The sequence below is a fragment of the Crocuta crocuta genome, unplaced genomic scaffold (assembly GCF_008692635.1).
Source record: "Crocuta crocuta isolate KB4526 unplaced genomic scaffold, BGI_CrCroc_1.0 scaffold288, whole genome shotgun sequence".
In the NCBI taxonomy this organism is placed as follows: domain Eukaryota; kingdom Metazoa; phylum Chordata; class Mammalia; order Carnivora; family Hyaenidae; genus Crocuta; species Crocuta crocuta.
Window position 1 is genome coordinate 6,173,902 of NW_027532607.1, and position 22,504 is coordinate 6,196,405.

Genomic DNA, 22,504 nt, shown 5'->3' on the forward strand with positions numbered 1-22,504 from the left:
ACCATCCCCTCCCCGCATCTTTAGACTTCTGGAGAAAAACATACTTATTAAGGATTCATTTGTAGTTAAGTATTGCAGCTCCTAATTGTTTCATCCTCCCCAAAATATTCCCGCAGAAGCCTGTTGGTGGCACTCTTCAAATCATCAAAGTGTCACCTAAGTGTTAAGTCAGTTCTGAGAACTTCTCGGCATTCCTGAGTCTCTGGGCTCTAATCGTTTCAATGCAAAGCCTCGCAGCAAGGGGCCAGATTGCAGTTTTGAAACTTTTATTATTTCACGTCATTAGATTTTGTTGCTTTAACTACCGGGGGGAATAAAGGCATTTTAAGGTGACTTGTGGGCTTCTCTTTTGAGTGGCTGTCGCCATCCTTTCTGGAGCCCAGCTCCGTGGAAGACAGGGAGAAATCGTGGTGATTCCCATCAGCGGACCACACAATGCCCTTTCTCTGCATGCGCCGACTCATGGGCAGGTCTCGGGGAAATACCAGTGTTCGCATCTCCTAGGCAGCAGAGAAGGGTGGCAATGAAATTGAGTGTGGGGGTGGGGAGCCAGCTCCAGTGCCTGGGTTCATATCCCGGCTCTGCACTGACCAATGACGACCTTGGGCAAGTTACTTAACACATCTCAGCTTCTCTTGCTTCATCGGTAATATAAGGGTGATGTTAACATGGTAGAAGTCATGGACATTAAGAATTGGTCGTCTTTGGGGCGCCTGGGTGGCTTAGTCGGTTAAGCGTCCGACTTTCGCTTAGGTCATGATCTCATGGTTCGTGGGCTCGAGCCGCGCGTTGGGCTCTGTGCTGACTGCCAACTCAGAGCCTGGAGCCTGTGACTCCCTCTCTCTCTGACCCTCCCCTGCTCATGCTGTCTCTCTCTTTCCTAGAAATAAATAAAAACATTAAAAAAAAAAAAAAAGAATTGGTCGCCTTTAGTCATGAAGGAGTATGAGGCAGGCTGAGGGCAAAATACAGCCCCTTTCCCCATGTGGGACATGTGTGATATTCCTCAGACACTCCCAGCTACCCAGGAACAGAGGAAAGGGGGTTAAGTGCTTGCCACAGTGATGTGGGAAGCTAAGGCAAATGAAAAACTAAATCCCCTTACTGCCTACAGCCCTTTGACAAGTCCTTGAAGTCAGCAGTGACTTCTCTCTAGGAGCTCAGCTGCCTTGATAATGGCACTTTGCTGCAGGCAAAAGAGAACCTTAGCCTAACATGATCCCAACCCTGAGGATCCTATAAGTCAACTTCCTTTATCTCAACTGCCCCAAGATATATGCAGGCAATCATCCTCCGAGCTATGCCCCTAATCTGAAGGGTCTCACGACTGAGGTTGTATTAAACGGTAGCAAGTGACGTTTCCCTAGCAACAGCTAGCCCGTCAAGGTCCTGGAAATGTTGCTTCCAAAATACCTTAGAGACTCACTCTATCCCTGATCCCCTCCCAACCTGAGGGCATATAATGAGTTACCTGTCAGGACCCAGTGCAGCCCTTCTTGCCCCCGTGTTTTAATAAAATCATATTTTTGCACCAAAGACATCTTCAAGAACTCTTCCTTGTCCATATCGGCTCTAGACTCCATGACCCCCCCATCACCCCGAAACTTCTTCGTTTAGCACTGTACCTGGTGCACGACATGGGCTCAGCACATTGGTACTGCTGTTCCCAATCCATTGCCAGTGGGGCTTTAAAACAGGCCAATGCCTGGGAGCCACGCCCAGAGCTTCTGGTTTAATGGCTCCGGGGCCAAACCTGAGTGTTAGCATGGCTTCAGGTGATTCTGAAGCTCAGAAAAGGATGCAAGCTCCCGAGGAGCAGAAAGTTCCAGCGCTGGGTTGCAGTGCACACTGCTGAGCTGGGTTGGGCTACAGGTGGTGGTCCATACCGGCTCCCTCCAGACCCAGGGCTGCTGCTGATATGAACGAGGTTTGGAACGAGTGCCCCAGTGGTGATGCATAAAGGTGGTGAGCAGAGAATTTGTTAAGGAAGGACATTCCAAGCCCCACCCAAATCCTCTGAATTGAAATCCCTATAAGCCTGGAGGTCTTATAATCAGGCTTCCCAAGTGATTCATATGCACGCTCAGATTTTAGAATCATAAGAAGCTATGTCTAGAAAGTATCACAAAGACAGCACAGTAATGGTTTTATGGAAATGCACTTGGGAATGGTCCCACTTGAATTGACTGGAATCCAGAAAGTCACAGGGGAGGTAGAGGAACTGGAGCCGGAACCTTCTTCCTTTATCCCAGAAACTTCCCCTTTCCCCTGCCCCCCCTCTCCTCTTGAAATGGTCTTATTTCAGAACACCACGGCTTCAACCATTTGCCTTCAGATCTCCCCCTAAAGCTAACCGACCTTCAGGTAGGCTACACTTCATCTCTTGTGGTAGATGGGATCCTCATTCTCAGGAATTAACTCCCGCCTACCCTGCGAACTTGCAGTCGACAGAAGAGGAATGAGTCAATTTCTCTGCAGGCTATCGGGCGAGAAACGGAGATGGTTGTAATGGTGAAAGCTGGCAAATTTTAGAGTAGCTTGTTATGCAGCATGTTTGTGGCCAGAACCGACTAATGCATTTCTTAAAAAGTGAAAGAATTGGGGGGGTGTTGCAGTTCTCACTAAAAGACTTGGAAAAACACCTTTTTCAAGGAGAAGTTGACTCACCGTGGTGCTGAGGGCCTGGAAAGGGCTGAAGATCTGCCCAAGCTGATAGCACTTGTGCGTGCTGACATCTCCAAAGTTGCTACGACGCTCCTTCCGGCTGGCCAGTCTCTTCTCTGCCTTCATGTCCATGGAGTGCTGGAACGGGCCCTGCGGGGGAGACGGGCCACATGCACCTGCCGTGAGGCGCTGCGCAAACGTGTGTTGACCAAGCCCCAGGGGCTCACACCAAGACAAAGCACACTTTGAAAAACAGGCAGCCTTTGTTCATGCCTCTCGCTTATTAGCTGGACTTCCATTTACCTCTCTTAATTTTCTGTGGCCTCGGGAGGCAGATAAAAGGGCCATCCCTTCCCTTTGTTGCTGGCAACCTGGCACACTCGATTGAGGATCAGGGCACTGAGCTCTCCTTAGGAGCTTGCCACTCACTGCAGGACCTTGACTCACCATCCACCGGTAAGGTGGATTATTTACAAGGTCCTTTTCCAGCCTTGAAATGGCATGGTGGGTATGAAACTGGAGAGTCAAGCATGCCTTGGGTTGAAGGCCATCCTTCCTGGAGGCAACAGGCAGGATTCAGGGTGTCATGTGTGCCAGAGGGTCCTGTCTTGTGATTCTCATCTCGCTTCTATTAGAAACCGAGGAGCAAAGGAGCCCTGCTTGCATTGCAGTGGGAGAGACACAGCCAAAGGTACGTGGTAGGTTTCCCAAGCCAGAGGGTTCCCTTTCACGGCGCCCGCTGCCCAGACCCAGCTCTCTCTGGGAGGGTGTCCTGCTGGGTGCCCGCCGCTGGGGCAGTGCCAGGCCCACCTCCTGACCGCTGTGACGCGCACTCTCACTCGGTCTTCTGGGTTCCCCACCACCCCACCTTCCCCAGTTCCATCTCATGCCCTCGCCTCTTTGGACCGGCCACAGAGTGTCACATTCCACCTGTACATCAGTTTCTCCAAGCGGCTGGTACCTTCTCTTGCTCTGCCCATGTGTGGCCAGTGGCAGAGCGGCGCCCAGCCTAGGTGCTGGCCATGGGGCCGCCCCAGGCACACCCTGCACTCCCTGTTTGCAGAGGAGGCTCAGCAAACACAGACGCCATCTACATCATGAGCCTTTCATGCCCACGGAGGCAGGCACGTAGCTGGCCACGTGGGAGTGGATGGGTTCCGGCTGCTGATGGCCAAAAGTGCCCTCCTTTCTGGTTGACAGCACCTGCCAGGGCGGAGGTTGCTGAGGAGTGGGCAGCTGGACGTACCGCAGGAACCTCATCCCAATTAGGGGCCTTAGGCCGTTTCCTGCCCCCCACGCAGCAGGAAACAAAGCCACATGTTGTTTTATTTCTTCCAGTATCAACTGTAAGGATCCAGAAGATCGCAGCTCTGGGGGCGGGCGGAGCAGCTGACAAAAACCAGCGGCCACTAAGGATTCCAGAAATCAAACATCCCACTTCCTGGATGGGGAAACTGAGACCCAGCCAGGTGAGAGGGCTTTCCTGAGGTCCCTCTGTCACCTTCTCTTGCATCAAGCATAAAGTCACTGCGTAGCTTCGGGGTGGGGGTGACTCTGATCCGAGGAAGGTGGTTTTCAGAGCCCACCTTGAAGAATGATGGCTTGAAGCCACCGGAGCTTAGACGGACCCGGGCTGCCCTGAGCACTGGGGACTGGGCCAGAACCGCCTGAGGGCAGAGTGCATCTCCAATGCACCATGAGAGGCTTCCAGCCCAGGCTCTTTGAGCTCGTCCTGTCCCTGACTTGTCACGCTGCTTTTCTCCGGGAGAGCCAGCCTCACCAGCTCCATCATCACATAGACAGCACAGTGAGCCTGTGCCTCCGTTTCTGCCCGGGTGTCTTCCCCTCCCCCTGCACTCTAGTCCACCTCTCAGGCTCCGGTGTTGGCTTTCAGGACAATGCACCTCCACCAGAGTTAAGCCCCACCCCCTCAGCTGCAGTAAAGTCCTCCTCTGGGCTTCCATACCACGTACCCCAAGGGTCTGTGTCCCCCACTTGACTTCCTGTGCGTGTCTCTCCCCCTGACCGTGTCCCAACCAGGCGCTAAGATCCATGAGAACAGGGTCTCTGTTTCATCCATCCGCACGACTGTCCATCTACACGATTACGTGTCCCGCAGTAAGCACTCGACGGAAGTTTGTCACGTGAGCAAGCAGTCAAGTTTGGAAGAAGGCCGTTTCCGGGTCTTAAGACAACAGACCTAGATGACCACCAAACTTCTCAAACACGCCTCTCTCACAAAGCACCATGAACCTGTTAACCACAAGGTAAGGTTCTAGGGGATGTGCAGTATTCAGGCCAGGAGGAGGAACGGATGGGCCCTGGGGTGAAAAAGACCATTCGGAGCGTTGGAAAACTGTCCAATTTTGAGGATTTCTTGTTTTGTCCCTTTGGGGAGTCCTGATGAGGTTATAATGCGTTGTGACCTGTTCAGGGCTTCGTTTCTCTCCCTGTGCTGGTCTTACACGGTGGCAGAGGTGAGGGGGGTTGGGAGGGGATGGCAGGGCATAGAAACCACTTACTCTTGTGTTCATCAGGGCTTCGTCTGCTCAGCTCATCCCTGTGTGGGCATTCCTCTCACCAAGGAAGAAAGGGGACCCTTGGAAGACTTACGTCACATATTCGTAAGCTCTTTGCTATGGGAGGAGGCAAGTCCCAGCTTCGGCCCACAGCTTTGGTGGTGCTCAGACTCGAGACTGATGGTGGATAAACAGATCCCAGGGGGATCGGCAGCTTCCAGTCTGTTACAAGGAGGGGAGGAGAGAGATGCCGTCTTGTAGGATCTGTGCACAGTGCTGGCCCCTTCCCCGCCTCCACCAGGATTAATGTCTCTGTGTTTGACCCTGACCCACAGATTAGCCAGGGAGGTTCTCGCCACAGAGAAGGAAGCAGACCCTCAACCCAGAGCCAAGAATGAAAGCACTCTGGTTGGGAGACACACTGAACCTATATGATGCTCTGACTGGCTTTCTGGAATGTGGTAAGCATGGTGGGCGAGTCTCTTTGCAGGCGCATCATTGCCCTGTTTTGCTGATGCCACATGAGTTGAGTTAATTATTGTTCTGCTGGTTTAACAGGGTAGAACAGAGCATCATAGGCTCCAAGATGGTTATTTAATTAGGTTAATTAAAGATTGGATTATGCGACCCTCTCACTTTTTTGTATTTGTGCAGAATTTATTATTTTTTTTAACATTAATTCATTTTTGAGAGACAGAGCATGAGCAGGGGAGGCTCAGAGAGAGAGGGAGACACAGAATCTGAAGCAGGCTCCAGCCTCTGAGCCGTCAGCACAGAGCTCGATGTGGGGCTTGAACTCACAAATTGCGAGATCATGACCTGAACTGAAGTGAGACGCTCAACTGCTGAGCCACCCAGGTGCACCCAAGAATTATTTTTTTATGTTGGTATAGAAGTCAGCAAATTTTCTCTGGAAGGGCCAGATAGTAATTATGTTAGGCTTTCTGGGCCATATAATCTCTGTTGCAACTATACAATGTGCCTGTTGCTGCTCAAAATAGCCCAGGGTGCCTGGAGGGCTCAGTCAGTTAAGCATCTGACTCTTAGTTTCAACTCAGGTCATGATCTCACTGTTCGTGAGTTCAAGTCCTGCATCAGGCTCTGCACTGACAGTGTGAAACCTGCGTAGAATTCTCTCTCTGTCTCTGTCTCGCTCACAAAATAAACTTAAAAAAAAGTAGCCATAGTACCAAGTAAATAAGTAGGTGTGGCTATAGCTCAATAAAACTTTTCAGATCATTTTCATGCATCACAAAATATTACTCTCCCTATTTCTCTTTTCCAACCACTTAAAAATGGCAAAACCATCCTTAATTTGCTAGTCACACAAAACAGATGGCAGGACAAATTTGGCCTAATGGGTCGTCATTTGCCAACCCCTGCATTAGCGAATGCTTCAAGATACCCCTACTGCAAGCAGACAAGCACCAATTTCCAAAATAGAAATGAGGATTCTGAAGTCTTCTCAGCGATTTCAAAATCCTGACACAAGACAGACATCTGGCCCATGACCAAGCCTCCAGCAAACCGGGCCTGGGCTGGCTGGCCTGACTCTGTGACAGATTCCAGGGTTCCAAGGGGCTTTGAAGCCATCCAGTTCATATCCTAGCCTTTACGTGTGGCCACATTTAAGCCAACTCAGGGAGACAAGGCTCACTTAGAAATATAAGCCTCCCAAGGCGTAGAGTAAGTGAGCTCATCATCTTGACCCTTAATCACTAATTTTCGCACTGGCAACTTTGAGGCGTGGGAAGCAATTCTACCTCCGTGTAACCTCACTTCCGGATGTTGGACGGAGATGTTTATCCCCTCCCCCCTCAACATGCACCAGAGACATGAATAAAGACAAGACTCCATCTGTAGGTTTTTCTGGACATTTTCTGCAACCGAGCCAGCCATGGTCTTAGGTTCGTTTCTCTTCCTCTGGATTGTAGGAGCCAATGTGTGGACAGCCGTGGAGACCTGGGTCTGGGTGGCGCCGGCTCAGGCAGTTCCTGAAAGCTTTCAGCAGCCTGGGATGAAGCCTGGCTCTTCCAACAGAATTTAAAAATAAAGAATGAAGCAAGCTTGACCTAGCAATTTCCCCAGGACGCCGGAGCAGGTATAAAAACATAACTCAGAATGATCCTTTCTGGGGTCCGCCGGAATCCTGATTCAGGACCACAGCAAAGTTGTGATATTTTAACCACTTTCATTGGGAGAAGGAGGGTGGTGGTGGGCTCTCCTCGCCTCGCCCAGGGCCTTGCACATGGTAAATTCTCGGTGAGTGTTTATAAGGGGGATGGGGTTTTGAAGGACACTGATGCCAGCTGACCTCCCTCTCAGGTCTCTGTAGGAGCATATGTTATTCTGGTGGGGGGGTGGGGGCGGGGAACATTCCCCTCCAGACCCCGGCAAAGCAAATCCAGCCCCAATTTTACAACACCAGGCCACACATTGCTCTGTCTCGGATGGCTGCGCGGGCTCAGTGTTATCTCAAAAGAGGAATCCAGTGTCCCTGGGCTTTGCCAAAGCCGCCTCAGTCAATAAGAGTCTGCTTTCTGCTGCACTGGCGATCCGTTCAGCAGGATCCGTTCAGCTCAGGATGCCCTCCTGGGTTGTGGGGCACACCCCTGCACACTGGAGACAAACTCTGGAGGGTTAGAAGGGATGGGAGAAGAGGAGAATGGGGTTTCACGTTGCTCTATTTTTCTTACAGAACAATTATGACATTTTGGCGGTTTTTATGTTCCTCTCCTTGATGATAATTTTTTGGGGGCTGGGGGTGGGGAGAATGGCTGCCAGGGAGATACAAGGGAAGTCGGAAAGAGACTGCTCTTCGCAGTGATTAAACCCTGGAGAGAGATACACATAGTCTTAGAAAATGGAGAAGGTTTTAAAAAGATTATTTACAAGATAAAACCCAGCTCCATGCCCTCAATCCAGAAAGCACTTCTCGTCTGGTACAAGAAGGGCTATCTTTGCATCTTGGCATTAGACTCTGCACTCTGGAAGGCAGACTTCTGGTCTTTGAAGTCCCAGCACCTAGCCTGAAGCTGGACATATAGTAGGTGCTCCATATATGCAGGTAACAGAGTATTGAGCATGAGGAAGACAGGCTGAGCACCAGCAGCTTTTTTGGCTACATGGGCAACTTCTTCTGTGCTCAGCGTGATCCCAGATGCTCCCCACCCAGAGGTGGGCTGTCCGCTAAAAGGACCAGCAGTCAGGGCCTGGAAGACTCCCCTTGAAAAGGTGTGAAAGGTCTTAAATTTCAATGTTTGCTCCAAGTAAAAGGAAGAATGCTTTATCGCTGCTCATGTGTCTGGTTTGTCTGGTCCTCGGTAGTTTCTCCTAAGGGGATTTTGGCTTTCAGACCCTGGGAAACAATCAGACTTGGGCTGGTGGTGTGTTGGGGTGTTCTGGGGGGGGCTTTAAAAAATTCCAAAGCAAGGGTGCACCCCAGGCCAAATGCACCTGCGTTTTGGCGGGTGGGACCCTGGGAAAAGCCATCTAGGGGATTCAACCACGCGAAGCTGAGGTTAAAAACCATTGGGGTCCAAACCAAGGGTGGGAAGTGTTAGAGAAATGCCATGATTTTTTTTTTGGACCAGGCTTCACGTTATTATTTCCTGAATCCACAGCTCCTAGTGTGGGGCCTGCTATGTAATAGATGCTCAGAAATGCTAGAGTAATTACAGCAGTTGCTGCTTACCGGATGCTTCCTGTTGTATTCACCATCTCATTACAACTTCAAAGCAACTGTATAAGATAGGTCATATCTGTATCTTCATTTTATAGGGTGTGCTAGGCAGACTTCTAAGCAGGCCTGAGATTCTGCCCCTATTAATGTGTGCCCTTCCCTTGAGTGGGCGCAGGACCCGTGAATATGAAAAGATATAACTTTTGATTATGTTACATTGTGGCAAAGATGAAGCGATTTTTGCATATGTAATTAGGTTCCTGAACAGCTGAGGCTATATTAATGAAAAGGAAATTTCTCTTGGGTGGGCCTGACCTAATCAGGTGAGCCCTTTCAAAGAAGTTCAAGGGACTTGAGACTCAAGTCATGCTGGCCATACAGAAGCCAGACACCATGATTTCTAAAGTTGCAAGCAGATGGACTCTGGCAATGAGCCTCAGATGAGCCTCAGATAAGACACTGAGCAGAGAACCCAGCTAAGCTGGGCATTGTTTTCAGCTGCTAAATTTGTAGTAATTTGTTACACGGCACTGGAACACGTATACACTAGTGAAGGAATAATAGTGCAGAGAAGTTATAGGACTTGGCCAAGGTCACACATTAGGAACGGTGGAGCCGCCAGGGGAACCCCATCATTTCTGACCCCTTGCTATTTACCCATGACATTGCCATCAGTTTGCGAAATAAGGCTCATCTGCATTAGCTCACTGATTTTCTGTAAACTATAAATCGGACAAAACCAAGCTAACGCTGAAGCCTCCTGTTTTGTGAAACAAAGTGCGGTCAGAAGCAGCAGCTGTCGGGCGCCTGGGTGGCTCAGTTGGTTAAGTGTCTGACTTCAGCTCAGGTCATGATCTCACAGTTCGTGGGTTCAAGCCCCGTGTCGGGCTCTGTGCTGACAGCTCAGAGCCTGGAGCCTGCTTCGGATTCTGTGTCTCCCTCTTTCTCTGACCCTCCCCTGCTCACGCTCTTTCTCTGTCTCAAAAATAAATAAACATTAAAAAAAAAAGCTTTAAAAAGCAGCAGCAGGTGTCAGCCTATGACACATGGTAGGATCAGAGCCACAGGCATGGAAAGGGTGTCTTCAGACTCACCCTCCAAGCCATCCCCACAAGTAGACGCATTTGTAAGTCATGCACAGGAGAAGGGATGAAGAAGGCGCTTTTAATCAGGACCCGAAGCACAAAAGCCAATTTACCGAACATCAAAGAGACCTCAAGAAAAAAACAAAAGCCATGGCCATGGTCACGTGGTGACGCCCATCTGGTTTGCTCCCGTTGAGAGGATGCAGACCTACTTTTCTGAGTTTAGATCATCAAGATTATTAGTTTCCCTTCCTTAAAGAAAAGCTAATCTTTACTTCTAGTAGTAATGTGCATTTTAATCCAGGTTTTCCAGGGGTTGTGTGTGTGTGTGTGTATGTGTGTGTGTGTGTGTGTGTGTTTGTGTAAAAGTCTGTTGGTGGAGAAGGGATGTCTTGGAAAGTTACTGTGTTCTAGTCAACTCGAACATTTCTTTCTCTTTTCTCTTCACTAATCGGTCTTCTTTCTTTCTGGCTTGTGGATGTGATGCACAGAGGTGAGCAGCCATTTTGTGAACATGAGGATAAGGAGATGTAGATTATGAATGGCTCGGGTCTCTGATGCCATCACGGAGTTCCTACAGTCCTGCACTGCCTTTCTCTGGACATCTTGTCATATGGGGGAAACACACTCCTCATTCTGTTGGTGCAAATTTTTTCTTTTTATGCCTTCAGGGCAAATGCAATTCTGTTTGATATAAAAATATAAAAAATAAAGCACGCTCCCCAAGCATTTGAAAAACACTTGGCCGGCTGTCCAGTGTCAACATGTGGAAGGAATAATTCAACATCTTTATTATAATTTAAGGATCTTTTTCTAGAGTTATAATCAGTGAGAGGGGGGACTCAAGGATGCCGGAGGCATGGGAGGAATGTATAATGGATAACGGTGTTGGATGGGGAGTAGGGCCGTTGAAATAGAATTTAGCCACAATAATGAATCACTCACGGGCCCTGATGTGTTTAATTCGGTCTGAGGCACGGAGGACCCAAGAAGGAGTTGCTCTTTGTTTTTGAGTAACCCTTCACGGGGCGTCTGTCTGGGATCTAAAAAGTACATTGAGGTTTGGGGTGTGATGAGTGGGCGGAGCTACTGTGTACGCCAGTGAGGCAGTCGCCTGCGTCAACAGGCACCGGGTCTAGACCGGGAAGGGGACAGGCCCCCTTTTCCCTTCCTGGTCCAATCACAGCTGAATCACTGAATTTGGCTCAGGAGCACCCAGACAGACTGTAGCTCAATCACAAGACCGTGACGACGACGATGGTGCAAGAATTAAAACCCTAAAACTCTCCCTGTTGTTTGGGATGTGGCCGAAGGAGGTGGGATACTTTGACTGAAGAACCCAATGGCGGCCATGGCAGTAATTGTCGCCTCTCTAAAAGACTGCCCAGCGGAAGTGATCAAACCCATTCCCCCCCTCCACCCCACCACGGCCCCAGTGGTTGGACTTGGAATGAGCGATGGAAGCTTCCGGAAGGCAGTTCTGGATTTGGATTTAGATTTGCTTACAACTGACAGTCACAGCTGCCAAAGACAGGGCGGACCCTCTCAATAGATGGTCACGTCACTGCTGGCATTTTGGACTGAACTGTTGCTTTCGGGGACACTGGGCACGGGTCTCTGTGTTCACGCATTTGCTCCTCATTCAGTGACTTCACTGACGAACTAAAGAGTCACTTAGCGTCTATTATGCGTCAGTCTCTTAGTGGTCAGACTACACGACCTTGAAGGTCTCTCCCGCCTTGGTGATCCTCGGAGGCTCTGAGCATGATGAGCTCCGTTTGGCTCAAGGCAAAACCAAAGCATCCAAATCTGGAGCGACTTGCCAAAGCCGCTTGGCCTGTAGTGGTGGCCCTTTCTTTGTCTCTGAGTCTTTGCTCTGTCTCCCCTCCTTTCCTTCCCAGTCCTCTGTCGCTTTCACAGAAAACCAAGTTGTCCTCTGCTAAACCATCAAGGCTTGGTGCAAGCGTGTTTAGACAGGATGTGTGTTACCCAATACTGGGCTGAGCGCTGTGTTTTCCTGACTGACAAATTGCAGCAAACTCTCCTTTTGATCTACAATCTTCCAAATCTCCCCAGATTCCCCCCCCCCCCCCCCCCCGAGGGNTCGGATTTCATACAACACATGGCTTTCTGACTGGAGAGCGGCTGCAGATTCCTGGGATTCAGTTACCCCAGCTACTCGCTGCCCCGAAATTCCAAAAATTGCTGTGCAAACCACACATTTCCAAGGGAGGCTGTTTGCCCATTTCTTAAACATTTGTGAATCTCCCTCCCTCCCTCTCTCTGTCCCTCTCCCTCTGCCTTGCTCATGCATGCGTGCGCGCGCGCACACACACACACCACTGTTGATCTTTACATCCTACACCTCTGGGTGTTTCCTCAGGTTCCCCCACCTTGCAGACCTCCCGTGGCTTCAGGACCTCAGGCCTATTTTACTTCTTCACCCGTCTGGCCTGCAAGAGGGTGTGAGAGCCTGTCTGTGTGGGACTGTCTGACGCTGCTCAAAGCATCTGTTGGAAAACTTGCTTTGTAATTTCCTGAGCCCTTTGGGGTCAGAAGTGGGCACAAACCCCCACATGGAAGACAAGCCCAGTGACTTTCAAGTGGGAAGAAAATCAGAAACAGAAGGGCTCACGCGGCTGCAGCCTACGGATTCCGAACTCCAGGCTCCCCAGATAAATGTTTCTGAAGCTTCCAGATGCACTGCTTTCTCAGGGAGCCAAAGCACTGGCCTGCTCCCGAGGGCACTGATTTGGCCCAGACGGGACTGTGAGCGGGTGTGTGTGCGGCTCGATTCACCCTCTGCCCACATTGCTCTGTAAGGGGGGAGATGAGCTACAGCTTGGAATGAGGCCCCTTAATGCACGTGCTGCATTTGTGCCTTTGATGATCTCTATCGGTTTTATTCACCGTGGTATTTTCAGCGCTGGAACGGAGCCCGCTCCAGAGCAGGAGCTCAACAAAGATGCACGGAGTGAAAGAATCCATTTTTGTCTCCTAGGCACTCCCTGAAGTTCTTGTCACTTAGCTGACTTCGTATGAACGGCTGCTGTGTGGGAAACTAAGGTCAAAAAGCAAAGGGGCCTCTGAGCCCCCGACAGCATTGGAAGGGAATAGAAATAGGGAGGGTGGGAAGTGTGAGGGAATATTAGTACTGCTGTATGGAAGTATCTGGAAAAGCCCTGGGCTTTCTGTGCATGCCCTCAGCAAGCATCTGAGCTCGGAGACGGGAGGAGGCCAGAGGCTTCTCCTACACGCCTTTGAACTTGACAGTTCATTCTCAACTGTGCCTGCCATGAAGATTTTGCACTTGCTTGACTTCAAGGCTGAGGCCTTTATCCCCAAATAAAGGGTCTCCCCTCTCTCTCCTACTTTTGCTACTTCTCTTCTCTTTCCTTACCCTACAATTCTCCTTAATTGCTAGTTTCACTCCTGGGGAAGAAAGACCAAGCTTTGCAAAAAAAAAAAAAAAAAAAAAAGAAAGAAAGAAAGAAAAAATTTCCAGGCTCCCTCTTATCTGCCTCAGCTGTCACAGTTTTCATTGGTCCCGAATTGAGTTCATTGGGACTCAAACCAAGAAGACTTTTAGGGAAGGAAAACTATGATTTTCAAAAAAAAAAAAAAGAGCCATGCTTGCATAAGTAAAGCCTTTCTGATTCCGCGTGGATAGGTGTCTGGAGGTAATTAGGAGAATTTATGTATCCCCTCGTGGCAACTGTAATTTGTCACTCTGTTGAGCATGCGGAGTGAGTGATTGCTCTGTATTAATGATCGGAAAAGGTTGCATGTTCCAATTAGCAAATGAGGCTTAAAGATAACTTTTCACCTTAAAAATACCCCCTCCTTGCATTTCCTTCCTCTGTCAGTGAGGCGGGCTTGGCAGAAATGCCATGGAGATGTATTTGCAAGAGGTTTGATTTCTTTAGCTTGAGAGAGAGTTGCAGATGGAAAGATGACTCGCCCGGTGCCTTCCCCCAGGTCCCTGGGCGCAGACAGTGCGGGCTACTCCATATGTGTAACTCAGTGTTAGTAAATGAGAGCTTGAGGGCCACAGTCAAGGACAAATCACTCCTTGGGTAACAGACAGGTGAGGCTGGGGACAAGGGACAGAGAGTGGGGGTGGGGGGAAGAATTTACAAAAAGAGAATCAGGGAGCCATGCTTCCTGTGGGTTTCGCTGCCGTTCCCTGCATGGATCAGCACCGCGGCCGCTGCCTTATGCTCTGAAGATGCCAACCACTGACATGGAGTGGTGCGTTCCTCATCCTCGAAGGGCGTTGGCCAGTGTCTGGGGCTCAGGACTGTATTTGCTGGGCGTCGAAGCAGCTCAGCGTGGGAGAGCCCAACTCAGCAGAAGTAAAGGCGACAGATGAACGGGAAGGGGGCTGCCGTCCCTTGGCCAGAGCAACGCCGTCCCTTGGAGATGGTGTGCTCTGCGTTTCCTCTCAAATATCAGGTCCTGTCACTGAGAAGGTGAGACTGGGACCCTGGGACCCACAACACAGAATGTGGCCACCCACTGGTGCATGCGGCCTTTGATTACAATTGCTGCGCCCCTTCAGCCCAGCCCCAGATCACAGCTACGTGTGGGAATCAGGGCTTTTGAGCAGAAGGTCAGTCGTGGATGCCAGAGCTCTGCGGATGCTGTTTGCAGCCGTGACCTGGTTCCTACCCTGGAAGCCCCACTCTTGCGTAAGAAGCCCCCGCTCCGGGACCCCACCGTTTAAACCCGAAAGGGTGTCTGCAGAACACACGGGGACTGGGCCTGTGGCCACGGGCTGGCCTTACCCTTGGCGTCGTTCCGCGGTCCTGTCTTGCCGAGAGACGGGCCTTCCTTGGTAGCCCCGTCATGTGCTGTGGCTCTGGCTTTGTTCTTTGCGATCTGGGCACCTTCTCCCCTCTGCGGCGTCTGCTCATCGGATAAGGGCTGGTCTGCTGTCAGGTCCACTAGCTTCCTGTTCTCCTTCTTCCTCTCGTGGGGAACTCTGAGCATAAAGAAAACCACCATCAGGAGTGAGGTTCTGAGGGTCTCGGCCCCCAAATGGGAGGCCCTAAGAGGAAGTTGTGGAACCCGAACTTCCAACTGGATGAAAAGTCATCTAGTCTGGGAAGAAGAGAAAGTGACGCCATCAGCTTCTCCTTGCGTATTGGCTTTAGAGGAGTAATACGAGTGGAGTGAGAATATCCCCCAAGCAGTGGGAAAAATGGAGAACAGGTGTGCACACCCTTCCAGGGGTAGCACTAGAGATTTACACACACACACACACACATACACACACACACATTACAAAGAAAACAGTTCTTACAGGGATGAGATTTGGGAGGTCTCAGGAAGCATCTAGAACATCTGGTGTTCTTTTTCTAATATCAAGCAATATTCTTTTTTTTTTACTAATTTTTAAAATGTATCGTTGAGACACAATGTTACTTACCTTCGTTTCAGAAGTACAGTGTAGTGATTCGACTTCTCTACAGTTTATGCCTCGTTCACAAGGGTAGCTACTGTCTGTCACCATAGTGATTTCCTTTTTAGAGGGTATGATGAACACACTGCACATCAAACTGTGTTTTCTGTTTCTTTTTTTCCCTCCATTTCCCATTATATCAATTTTTTGTGTGTGTTGGGGGACATAGGAAACAGTTCTTCATTGATGTTCAAGTATCCAGGTCCCCCCACCGGACAAGACACACAAGCTCCTTCCCGACCTGACCCTGTTCCCTTCTCCATCTTCTGTTCCCCCACCCCCACCCCATCCACCACCACCACCACCCAACCTCCTGCCCAGTTCACTTTCAACAGGAGAGCCAGCCCAGCACCCTGGAAATGCTTCTGGCTCTCAGGCCTCTGGGATTGGCTTGTCTCTCTCCCTCTGTCTGGAACGTAACCCTTCTCCTCCTTCCCTTCCTCACGCTCCCATCTTCCTGGGGGAGTGCCTACTCATTACTTCTTCTACGGGGCTGTCTGGGACACCCCCCAGCTCTCATCTTAGATGCAGACCTGCCCTCCCTCTGGTCCCTGGCATCTGTCAAGCACCTCCATTAGTAATGACCAATTATTAAATAAATGGTCCGTTTCATACCTACCTCCGCTGTTAGACTTTATGTTCAATGAAGTCATAGACTCTGCCTTGTTCCCTAATGGCTCTCCAGCACATAGTGCTAGATCTAGCATGAGGCAGATCCTCAGTCTCTATTGGATGGGTGGCTGGATGGATAGAGGATGGAGAGATGACAAAGTATTGGGTAAAGATAGAGAAGAACAAGAGACAGTAGACCCAAAATATTGTGTGCAAGGGAATATCAGGGTGGGAGGGGCGTGTATAATCAAGCTCAGATCCACAGTGATGACCAAAGTCCGTTAGGAGCAGAAAGTCGAGGGGGTGTACCCATGAGGGTTCTCACTGAGCCTCGTCTGGAAAGGTCCCATTACAGGAAGGTCTCAGAAAGCAGAGCATGGGTTTTGTTTTGGCATTTTGTGGTTAGTGCTACGTGGCAACATCTCTATGTGGGTTTAATTTTTTTCCCCTGAAAGCCAACATAATTTAATCTGAAAGCCCACCTGCTAGAGGTGACCATTAGAAGACAAATGTTAAAGAATTAGAAGCAACAGTGTCTGCACTTGGAGCCTCACGTTAGCGCCCGTCATTGAACTAGCCTCGCTGATATTGGACAGAAACCTAAATATTCTCCCTGCCATCCATATTTTAAAAAGGTGCATCATTTTTCCTTTATGAGTCTACACTTGGCTTCTGGAATTGCAGTTCCTGAAGCTCCCATTCACTTAGGATGGTTCTCTTGCTGCTCCTAAAAGATCTAAGCGCGTGGTGTGCCGCATAGCTGCAAATAGCTGGGCAGTTTTGTAGGAAAACCAAATTCTTAGGCTTGAAAGAACATCTGCTCAGGGGCTGATCACTAGATACCTCTGACTTTTCTAGCAAGTTGTAACATGTATACTGACAACCGCAAGGCATATTTTGGCACATTAAGGAAATCTACACTCCATAAATATTTTATTGGATCTATCTCTAGTGTCCTATTCAAGAACCCTCATGTGCCTCACTCGCTCTGAGGTGCTTGTTTATAAAGTTGTAGCTGTGCCTTCCCTTTGACCAGACCCAGGCAGATATGCAAACGATGGTGGGTCTACAGAACTCAACTAAGCCTTGCCTTGTCCTCGGTGACTGGAGTGGTGGTGGGGGTGCTGGGGATGCCCTCCATGACTTCTGGCACTTAAGAAGAGAATACTTTTTAAAGGGCTCTACGTCAAGGAACCAGTGACCAGATTTCCATCTGTTTCATATCAGATGTGTTTATTATCTTTGCATCTCATTCCACAGCTCCAAATAGCCGGTTAGAAAAATGTCTTTTGGGATTTTAACTTATGCTTAAGAGCATGTTTTTATAAGTTTAACTGGATGTTTGCTTCCTCACAGAGGCGGTGGTATCTCTTTCTTCACTTCGACTCTGTGCTTTATCGAAATGGTGGGAGATTGTCTGTGGGTTCCATTCATTCAACACCTATGGGTTTTTTTTTTATTGGCTTTTTTTTTTGGTGTTTTCTTCCCACACGAGGTCCCAAACTCTACCTTAGAAGTAGAGCAGAAACAAGATAGTCAGTAAGTAAATATATAAGTGAAGTAATTGTGGTTTGTGGAAGGTGCCAGAAGGGAAGTAAACAAAGGAGCCAGTAACTGTCGAGGACAACCCTTTGGATCAGGTGGTCCAAAATGGCTCTTTGGGCAAAAAAGTTAGGAGTTGAGACATGAAAGAAGAAGCCATTCAAAGAGAACTTAGGGGATGAGCAGCCAGGCAGAGGCAATGGTAACCATAAAGGCTTTGAGGCAGCCCAGGACTTGGACTATTTGAGGAAGAAGAAGCAAGCCAGCATGGCTGGAGAGGACAGGGAGGGAAAGTGGCGTGAGATGCAGTTGGAGAGAGGCCAGAGACGGTCAGGCAAAGCCCCGTGGGAAGTTGTTCAGGGTTTTAGATTTTATTCCAGAAGCAACCAGAAAGCCAGGAGAAAATGCCAGGCATGGATTTGCATTTTGGGAGGATTAGGCTGGCAAATCTGTGCAGAAGAGAGGGGAGGGGGGAGAGGGGAGGGGTGAGGTTGGATGGGAGATGCTGCATCAGCTGTGGTGAGCAGTGTGTTGTTGGAGGTGGGAAGAGGAAGATGGGATGGAGAGGTTTTGGGGGTGGGCTTGACAAGCCCCCCTGGCTGGAGGCGACAAGGGAAAGGAAGACTCAGAGACCCGACTCTGATCTGACCTGAGCAACAGATGGATGTGGGTGACACTTACAGAGAAGGGTGGTCCTGGGGGAGCGACAGCTGTTTTGTGGAAGGTGAGGACTGGAAATTTGGTTGTGAACGTATCAGNGCTCAGTTGGTTAAGCGTCTGACTCTTGGTTTCAGCTCGGGTCATGATCTCATCGTTTGTGGGTTCAAGCCCTGTGTCAGGCTCTGAGCTGACGGCGCTGAGCCTGCTTGGGATTCTTGCTAGCTCTCTCTCTCTGCCCCTCCTCTGCTTGTGCTCTCTCTCCCTCAAAAATAAATAAATAAATAACAACAACAAAAGAAGAGAGGGTAAGGTTTATCATTTATCATTATAACTTTAGAAGTAATGAAACGTTTGGAAGAATGGGTAGTGGAGCTCGAGACAACTCAAGTTGGGCAGATCAGAGACAACTTAAGAGTCGACAATAAATCCAGCGAGCGGTGAAGCTCATGGAAATACACAACCACGGGTTTTCTCCTCTGCAACTTCTCCTTGGATCAGACTTTATTTCTGTACTGGAATAAAAAAGCTAGGGGAGGAGTGGGCGAGGGGAGAACAAGAGCTGCCTGTGCTGAGAAGGGTGGTGGAAACAGCCAGAAAGGAGAATGAGATTCATGACATAGAGAGAAAGAAGGACTTGGAGCTTTGAAGGCATGCCTAGGGGATGACACGATCTACAATATTAAATAGTGTCCTTTGAGTTTCAGTGTGTGGAACTCATTTATAAAGATGTTCATTTGTTTACTTTGATAGAGAGAGAGTGCAAGCAAGAGGAGGGACAGAGAGAGAGGGAGAGAGAGAATCCCAGGCAGGCTCTGCACTGTCCTCACAGAGCGTGACGTAAGGCTTGAACTCACAAACCCGGGAGAGCGTGATCTGAGCCTGAATCAAGAGTTGGACACTTAACTGACTGAGCCACCCAGGCGCCCCGGAACTCATTGTTTTATAGGGCAACTCTACATTTCTTCAGCTGCGTCTCTGCCCTCCTATTAATTTTCAGCAGATTCTGTTTGTTTTTCCACCAACCTGCCCACTTCCGAGTACACGCTGTCCCACTCTTTACTTGGCTTATCTCCTTTTCTGTTTGCTTGTCTCCTTTCCTTTTCTGGATGGTGCTTTTACGAAGCATAATATTTGATTTTTTAAAAATGTTTATTTATTTCTGAGAGAGAGAAACAGAGTGCAAGCAGGGGAGGAACAGAGAGAGAGGGGGAGACACAGAATCCGAAGCAGGCTCCAGGCTCTGAGCTGCCAGCACAGAGCCCAACATGGGGCTGGAACCCACGGACCTCGAGATCATGACCTGAGCTGAAGTCGGAAGCTCAACTGACTGAGCCACCCAGGCATCCCAGGAAGCATAATATTTGGATCGCAGGGGAGCAGGCTGCAATGCAAAATGCATTATCTGGAGGGGGGCTTGCTGGCATCTGACTTGGAAGAATAGACTGTCCCTGGGTTTCTGGTTTGTGTATCTCCAGTCTCAGAGCTGTGCAAGAAGAAGCTTCTGTCTACTTTGGTTAGAAGAAGCCTACATTTTGGAGTTAGAGAGGCCTGAGTTAGTCCTTAGTTCTGCTGATTTCTGTTTTGTGACTTCAGGCTGGTGACCTAATATCTCCCAACTCAATGTTTTCACCTGTAAAATTGGTAATGATATATGCAAGTCACAGGGTTGTTGTGGAGTTTAGGTGACATGCCACAGGTGAAGTTCTTAGCTACTTGTGCTGGTAACCACAAGTAGCCCATCGTGCCATTATTACAAAACTTATCAACAAAATGGCTGTTGGTTTGATGGAAAACAAACACTATTGGTAAAGGCTTTTGACAGATATTATGGTGTGAGTGGAGGGTGTTGGGGTGCTGGGTGGGGTCTTCCTGTCACCGTCCAGCAAAGTCTGCAAACTGGAAGCTTTGTAGTGTGTTGACCTCACCCCACTGGTGAAATTGGATTAAAAAACAGGAGGCAGGGGTACCTGGGTGGCTCAGTCGGTTAAGAGTTGGACTGGGGCTCAGGTCATGATCTCACAGTTCATGAGTTTGAGCCCCAATTTGGGCTCTATACTGTGCCCCTATGTACCAGCACTCCTATATCCCTTGGGTAAATTCCTAGCAGTGCTATTGCTGGGTCACAGGGGAGTTCTATTGCTAATTTTTTGAGGAATCTAATTCTATTTACTTTTACTTTACATGAAATCACTGCTTTTGTAGGCCCATCAAGTATTGACAGTTTCATAATGTTCAACCTAATATTTGGGGGCTACGTTGCTGATGTTTGCTGTCTCTGGTTTCTTATATTTTTCTAATTTGTTATGTGATAACGTTCCTTGTCTTTACAGAATATCTTTTAAAGTCTATTCCACCTGACATTTATATGCTTAGAACATCTTTATTCCTATCAGAACTTTTCTAGTGTAATCCATGTATCTGTTTACTGATGAAGCTCTGTTTGGATTAATGTCTGCCATGTTCTTTTTTCTATTTACTATTCTTTTTCTTTTCTCTCTGCCCCTGTGCAGAGAGAGAGACCCCGTGTGGGTCTGTGGTCAGAGCAAGGAAGAGAGAGGCCACAAAGCACCTGGACCTGGTGATCTGAGGGACCCACAGGGACCTGAGGCGTCAGCAGCAGGGCGCCCACGAAGGATGGTGAGATCTGCTACACATGAGTAAACACCAGCCCGGGACATCTAGGGACAAGTCCAGCTGGTAGCTGAGGACACCAAGGACCTCACCAGAAGGGTGTGTCAGCTGCTCTCTGCACCCAGATACCATGTTGGAGGGAGGAGTGGGCAGTGGCCCCTGGAGAGAAGGAAGAAACCGCCCTTGAATTGGTGGAGTATTTACCCAAATGAGGCTGAGTTTACCTCAAAGTGAAATGTTTCAAACAGGAGTAGAATAAATTACTCTTGACTGGCAACCTTTTTTTCTCTCTGCCATCAAGGAGGAATGGGCGCTCCAGAATTAGAGAGTAGGAATGACCCACAATGAGCTTCATTTTTTCAACACCTCTCAATGTTCCATGTACATTTTAATGCCCCGTCCTTGACTTCCTCAGAAGACTGACCCTTCACATGGGACCTTGGCTCCAGAGCCGCTGAGTCACGTGAGGTGAATGCATTTAATCTAATACAACTGTTACTTTTTCTTTCTCTTTTTTTAAAAAAATGCTTTATTTATTTCTAGGAGAGAGAGAGAGAGAGAGAGACAGCGTGAGCAAGGGAGGGTCAGAGAGAGGGGGAGTCACAGACTGAAACATGCTCCAGGCTCTGAGCTGGCAGTCAGCACAGAGCCCGATGCGGGGCTCGAACCCACGAACCGCGAGATCATGACTTAAGCGAAAGTCGGACGCTTAACCGACTAAGCCACCCAGGCGCCCCTGTTACTTTTTCTTATAATACTATTCAAGGAAAATAATACAGAGAAATATCCATATCCCCTCCACCTTATCGAGAAGACATTCACTTTTTTTTTTCTTAATGGTTTCTTTATCCATGTTGTTAAAATACTGGATGACAGACTGGCTAAACCCTGTGGGTCAGGAAGCCAGTGCTGCTGAGAGCCAGAACTTATCCCCAGTGACATAAAGGAAGAGAGAGGTGAGTCGGTTACCTGACATTGTCACAAGGTGTCAAGCTTTTGCATACTTGGGAGACCTTCCAATTAGCAAAGTGGGACATTCTTGGGGTGGCGTCCAGATTCAACAGTGTTGAGAGGATTTCACACTTGATTTCCTACTCCTCAGCCTTTGCTCTTGTACAAAATCCCAGAAGTCTTGGGGATCCCTCTCCATCCTTTCTCTGGCATCCTAGACCATGATTCCAGGGCTCCAGCCTCCTTTGGAATGTTGACATTATGATGTTCCTGTAAGGAGGTTGTAGATGGAATCCCCAAGCCTGTTTAAACGGGAAGACCTATGGAAGGGATTCTGGCTCTGCTTACCTCTGTATGTTTTCTCCCCTTTGTGTTCAAATGCACGTGCCATTTTAAGGAAGTGTTTTACTTGGGTTGGGAAGTACGCTGTGAAGCAAAAGACATCCCCATGCTCTTACAGGTATTGCCCTGATTTGGAAGCAGGTGCTGTTCTAAACATTTGCCTGTTCAAGTACATCTATGTGCTTGGAAGTCTAAAGAGACATGGTCAGATCTACCCACACCCATGAACAGGGGAGATGCCAATTTATTTCAGCAAAATGGCGGACCAGGGTTAATCTGGACGTGATATTACAGTTTGGGAAGTTTGTTTGCGAGAGATGAAAGCAGCTGGTATTTTTGAGATGTCATTTGG

The 22,504-nt window shown here is 48.9% G+C and overlaps 1 protein-coding gene across 1 annotated transcript; it reads right to left on the reverse strand.

Moving 5' to 3' along the window:
- Positions 1 to 249: 249 nt before the first annotated feature.
- LOC144245016 (uncharacterized) lies at positions 250 to 22,043 on the reverse strand. Its single transcript, XM_077780420.1, has 5 exons — positions 21,829 to 22,043; positions 14,738 to 14,934; positions 5,278 to 5,405; positions 2,668 to 2,814; positions 250 to 500 (listed from the first exon to the last, which is right to left on the reverse strand). Exons 1-5 carry the CDS (start codon positions 21,894 to 21,896, stop codon positions 270 to 272), a joined length of 771 nt encoding a protein of 256 aa, XP_077636546.1. The 5' UTR covers positions 21,897 to 22,043; the 3' UTR covers positions 250 to 269.
- Between the last annotated feature and the right edge of the window lie 461 nt (positions 22,044 to 22,504).

What these genes read in the sequence shown, in the direction of transcription:
- LOC144245016 (XM_077780420.1), bottom strand. Translation starts at nt 21,896, where the DNA reads ATGTCCCACTTTGCTAATTGGAAGGTCTCCCAAGTATGCAAAAGCTTG. An exon ending in ACCGCGGAACGACGCCAAGG is followed by an intron (nt 5,406 to 14,737) that starts GTAAGGCCAGCC and finishes TCCTTGTAACAG; the next exon opens with ACTGGAAGCTGCCGATCCCC. An exon ending in TCCAGGCCCTCAGCACCACG is followed by an intron (nt 501 to 2,667) that starts GTGAGTCAACTT and finishes TCTGCTGCCTAG; the next exon opens with GAGATGCGAACACTGGTATT.